Here is a 6,000-nt window from a genome sequence, read left to right as displayed (position 1 = left end):
ACCAAAAACCATAATTAATTTGACTTTGTTGTCAATTGGTTCACACTTTCATGTGATATATCTTAGAACTATTGCAATTTGAGATTAGTGTTTAGTCTCTTTCTCCTTGACTAACTTTTCTCTTTTTGAAAACCTCTTATATGGTTATATTACATGAACTTTGAAATCCAAAGTTTTCATCTCTTTTCTCTTTCAAGATTGATAGATAATATGGATAAAGAACAAAGGGAAAGAAGAATTATAAAGGGGGATTTTATTTATCATTTACATATATATGGAAAACAAAAGGGAAAACCTTGCTATGAACTTCATATATTTTCCTTTGCACAAATTCCAAAAGGAAAGAACATGCCAAACTATACATGAAAATGTTTTTTCTTTTTTTTTCTCGTATGCCTCGGACAAAATCCTAGTATTAAACTTCTCTGTTGCTAAATCAACAAAGGAGAAAGCTTTTTGGATCTTAATTTCTTCTTGGATAGCCGAAGCTGAAGGGTTTGATTTTCTCTCTTCATGAGAGCAATGGATTTCATTCTTCATCACTTGCAAAGTGGCTCTGAATCTGTCAATTTATGGGCTATTTTTTTTTTTCATACAACACAGCCCAACCCTCTTGCTTCTGATCCTTTCATGATCCTCAGCCTTTTGCAGGAATTGGTGAACATTCTGTATTGAGAAATAAAAAGTCTGTAAGCCTTTCTTCTTCTCTTTTTTTCAGTTGAAAACTAAATGAAATCTCTGATTTCAGCACAATAGAGAAAAGAACTTACTCCCATGGTACATCTCCAACCAACATCCAATCACCATCTTTATCTTCATAAGTAGGCACAAATTCTGAACCATTGTATCCTTCCCTCTCTGAATATTCACCTGATAATTCAAAAAAAAAAAGTAGACTAAATATTAAATTCATTTAATTATCAAAAAGATTTATATGATTTTAAAAATACGATGCTTACCAACTTTGAACTTGAACATGTCTTCCAGGGCCTTAAGCAATTCTGGGTATCCCTTGTACCCCTTCAAATCTATCTTTCTGAGATAAGGAGCTCCATCCATGCTAACTTTGACGTAGATCCTAGCAGTTTCAGCCTCTGTTTTCTTTGGCTGGAGGCAATTTTTTCTGTAAGATCTGATCGGTGGCCACCCTACAACTTGTGCCCTGCAATATTCCATGTTCACCAGCCCTATTAGTAACCATTAATCATAAATTTAAACTATAGAAAACATGAAATTTTCCATTTCTGATTGCAAAAAGATTGCTTACTTGGTGGGTGAGGCAGTTTCTTGGTCACATTTTTTAGCAGCTGCAACATTAGAATGGTTATCACCAGACACAGATCCTTCATTCATATCAGGCAAGGCTCTTTTGTTGCTCCTAAGAGTTGCAGATGTTTGCTTCTCAGCTGACTCCTCAGAGGTGCCCGGTAGGCCTAATCGGAGCTCGGTAGCCTCAAGGTTAAGATCTTTCTCATATGCCATACCTGAATTCCCCTATGTTGCACAATAACACTCTTGCTTGCAATATTAAATGATCTGATTGAACGTGATAGTCGAAAACGCGTCTTCGACAAAGGTTTTGAAAGGGATTGAACTGTAAGGATGATATATCTGGAAATGTTCTTCTATATATAATTCAAGGAAGGGTAGCTGATGATCTGTTCTTAAGGTTTAAGGAACATATGCATATAGGTCAAGGCCTTGGAAAATTCAATGGTATCTTTATAGATGGGAACATAGGGTGATATAGGTAAAGGGTATCTTTAGTACATGAATTTGGACATTGGGCAGCTAATGTGTTTGTCAAATGAACAGCACAATTGAGGCAGTTGTCTTAGAAGTATAGGGACATGGTTGAGACAAAGCTTTGCCGCCCATATTATTGAAGTCTGTGAGATCAGAAAAGATCAAACAGTTTCAGATGAATTGATCATTTCCAAGGGAAGAAATCTTGAGCGTTGGATGTGATGACCTTGGGAAGATTCCAAGTGACTTGGGTTGGGTCCACATGGGTTGTTGTTGATGGGGCAAGACATGGTCTAATTTAGGGCTTTAATTCGAACCATAGTCATGGCTAGTCTTTCATGTGGGCATGGTCATCCTTGTGAAACCATTTCTCAATAACATGACCGTTTAAGAAGAATCATCATGATCGATGTTGGAGTGTATCTTTAAAATGGTTCAAAAAGAAAATTAATTTAAAGATAATATACAATAATTAAAGATAAAATATACAAATCCTATACTATTAGAAGGATACTTGACAAAAATTAAACTCATTTGTGAATCATTAAATTTTATTGTTCTTTCATAAATAAAACTTTTATGGTTAATGCATGAGATAATAATCTTAAAACCCATTTTTGTGAAGGCAAGTTAAAAATCCTTATCAAATATCATATAAAAAGGTTGTTAGTCTCATAATTCAACTTTAGAATAAAAGGACACTAGCACTTTCATTTGAAGTGATGTCCATGGCCCTCCATTTTATCTTTTTCTTGATTAAAAAAGAGATGGAAAAGAAATATGGCTATCCAGGGGTTGAAAGGGTGGAAATATTTATGTTGCTATTCTCCAAATAATTATGATATGACATGTGATTTCTATGTTATAACTAACGATTAAGAATTTTGCTTGTGATGATAAGAAATTTGACAAACAACAATAGACCTATAATCAAAAAGTTATAATGATAAATATACTTTTGGTTAAGTCAGTAACTGATGAATTCAATAATTTCTATTAATTCATTTGGTTTAACAAATGGGAACTCTAAAGAATAAACTTTTCTTGTTTCGGATGACTTAAAGAATAAGCTTTCAGTATAAAATTAGTTATACCGTTAAAGTAGCTAGGTAATTAAAAAAAAAAGAAGATAAAAGTATTGCTTGGAAAATTCATCACAAAGGAGGAAACATGCTTCTCAATTACTCTAATTTTGCTTCCTTTCTAGATATGGTCGAAGAAAGCTAGAAGAAAACACTAGACAAACTACAATGAGATTGATTGAGTTAGTAAGGTTTCAAAGAGTTCATTTGTAAGATTTACGTTTGAGTCATACTGTCAGTAATTTTTTTTAATGAATAATTTATAAATTTAATAGAAATTATTTTTAAAATTTACAGTCTCTTTTGATTTTAAAATAAAAAAATCTTTCTCACCAAAAACTTTTTTAGATAAGAAAACACTAGACAAACATAAAAAACCTAATTGAGTGAAAGAATATTAAGAAGTAAAAGAAAGAAGACTACACAATAGACATTTTACTCCAGGATAGATCCATGCATGCAAGTGCAACTATATATTTTTGAACCATGGTAAAGATGTGCACGGCACCGACAACCAATCTCAATCGTTGGTTACAATTGTTCAAACTCAGTCATACATATAACAAATACGCGTTGCTTTCATGCAAGCACACGAGTGTGTCGTTGCAGGGTACTAGACTTTGAATGGTCACGACAGTCGACATTAGCAAGTATCTTTCTGTACAACTTAGAGCTTTCAAAGCTAGAAAAAAAAAAAAGGGTTTGCCAAAGCTCATCCTTTTGGAAGGACCACAGGCACAAAGGGTCCACAATTCTTGGTGATTTATGACATCATTACATTATGAGCTTTTCTCCCCTGCTGTCTGGCTGGGGTCTCTCCTCCAGTTATTGCCAGCCAATCAAGTCCCTACTCCAACCCCCACGACCCCATCTCTAATTATTCCTGTACACCAATTTGGGTCCCATGAAAACCTACGCCAGCTAATTTTCATTATCATTTGCCTAGTTGCCTTATCTAATTTGATTAATATTCTCTTTTACAACATCTCTATATCTTTCTTGTTTAATTTCCTTTGTTCCCTAACAAGTAAACATAATTTATTATTATGCTTCTATTTATCAAATTCCCTATAAATTAAGATTGAAACATCTTCTTAATATTTTACATTTTCGTTGATTTTCCAAATATGATGACTCCTAGATTCATTTATATATTTTAATTGCGGTATCGGGTAATGAACAATTAGTGGCTTAAATTATTTAAGTTTTAATTATTAAAATTAAAAATTTAATATTTTATCAACAAATCATATAACTATTAGTATTATAACATTATTATAAATTAAGAGGATTAAATTATTAGTATTGTAGATACCCAATTGGATCCAGGCTCAGATCAATTGGGCTTGGCTCAAATGGGTAAGCCTAATACAATTTTTACTTTATATTATTTTTTTTCTTTTTTTTCTTTTGTATTTTATTATTTATTATTATTATATGTATATTTTTATTTATTTATTTTTCCTTTTCTGTTAATATGTAGATGTATTTTTATATAGTTATATATTTATTATTATATTATAATTTATTTATTATTATTTTTTATCTTGTAATATTTTTTGGGTTTATCTTATTTTTATTATCTGTTAATTTTATTTTTATCTGATTTTACCGATTATCTGATTATTATCATTATTTTTTTTTCTTTTCTTTTTTGAGGACTGGGATTGAAAGTTGAAGAATCTCACTTTAAAGGGGAATTCAATCAAGAGAGTCCAGATTAGATTCAAAGATTGAATTCCCGTCTAAAGAGGAATTGGGATTGATCAGAAACTCCTGACCAATCCCTATATAAAGGACTCATGGAACAGATGCAGGAGACAGAAAACAGTAAGCAAAAGCTACTGATTGAGAGAATAGGGGCGTATAGAGAGATAAGAAAGGGTTTAGGAGTGTTCTGGGAGTGAGAAGAATTTTTTTTGAAGTTTTTTGGCGATTTTTTTTTCTGGAAATTTCTGAAAATTCCAGATTCCGGTGAATTTTTTGGCGAAGTTTGAATTTTTCGGTGAAAATTTCGGCCAACTTGAAGTTTTTGGTGACCTGCCCAATTTCCGACGAAGAATCTCAGAAATCAGTGATCATCCGGCCAACTTCCGGTGAACTTCCGACGAAAAAACCCAGATTCCGACGACAAAACCCAAAATTCAGTGAATCTTCAACCGGAGTTCTTCGACCTTTTAGAGAGAAGGGAGAGGAAAAAGAAGAAGAGAGAGAGAGGAGATGAGCGTTCTGTCAAAAAACAGAGGAAAGTACCTTTTATACCCTTTCAAAACGACGCCGTTTTGGCCTTAAGTAACCCAAAGGATCCACGCGTTTTGTCGAGTCTGACCCGACCCGAGCGTCAACCGACTTCCTGACCCGCGCATGTGTCTACCCCCTCCAAGCCGAGCCAAGCTCCAAAGCCGCTTCTCCGAGCCGCTCCAGGTTTTTTGTTTTTGAATTTTTTTATTTTTTTTTCATTTATTTGTTTTTTGTTTTTTTTTATTTTTTATTTACTAGATTAGGTTTATTTAATATTCTTTTTATCTCTATTTTATTTTTATTTTTGTTTTACTTTTCTTTATTTTTTGTTTTTCTTTATTTTTTTATTATTCTATTTTCTTTAAATAAAATCAAAATTTCCAAAAAAAATTTTTTAGGGAAAAGTTGAAAGTATCAATTTTCCTTGAAAATCAAAATTTCTAAAAAATATTTTTAGGGAAAAGTTGAAAGTATCAATTTTCCTCGAAAATCAAAGTTTCAAAAAAAAATATTTTTGAGGAAAAGTTGAAAGTATCAATTTTCCTTGAAAATCAAAATTTCCAAAAAATATTTTTAGGGAAAAGTTGAAAGTATCAATTTTCCTTAAAAATAAATTTCAAAAAAAGGTTTTTGAGGAAAAGTTGAAAGTATCAATTTTCCTCGAAAATCAAAGTTTCAAAAAAAAATATTTTTGAGGAAAAGTTGAAAGTATCAATTTTCTTTGAAAATCAAAATTTTCGAAAAATATTTTTAGGGAAAAGTTGAAAGTATCAATTTTCCTTAAAAATAAATTTCTAAAAAAATATTTTTGAGGAAAAGTTGAAAGTATCAATTTTCCTTAAAAATAAATTTTCAAAAAATATTTTTGGGGAAAAGTTAAAAGTATCAATTTTCCATACACAAGAACAATCATTCTTTCCTTACTTTCTAT

The 6,000-nt window shown here is 31.6% G+C and overlaps 1 protein-coding gene across 1 annotated transcript; it reads right to left on the bottom strand.

The window, feature by feature from the left end:
- Positions 1 to 228: 228 nt before the first annotated feature.
- Positions 229 to 1,718, bottom strand: LOC111277889 (auxin-responsive protein IAA4-like). The gene is made up of 4 exons (XM_022864319.2): positions 1,268 to 1,718; positions 960 to 1,162; positions 771 to 870; positions 229 to 666 (listed from the first exon to the last, which is right to left on the bottom strand). Exons 1-4 carry the CDS (start codon positions 1,480 to 1,482, stop codon positions 591 to 593), a joined length of 594 nt encoding a protein of 197 aa, XP_022720054.1. The 5' UTR covers positions 1,483 to 1,718; the 3' UTR covers positions 229 to 590.
- Positions 1,719 to 6,000: the final 4,282 nt, after the last annotated feature.

This window comes from Durio zibethinus, chromosome 7, assembly GCF_047325235.1.
Source record: "Durio zibethinus cultivar Kanyao isolate XHJ-2024 chromosome 7, ASM4732523v1, whole genome shotgun sequence".
Classification (NCBI taxonomy): domain Eukaryota; kingdom Viridiplantae; phylum Streptophyta; class Magnoliopsida; order Malvales; family Malvaceae; genus Durio; species Durio zibethinus.
The sequence above is the reverse complement of the archived record's forward strand: the minus strand, read 5'-3'. Positions and strand labels throughout refer to the sequence as shown.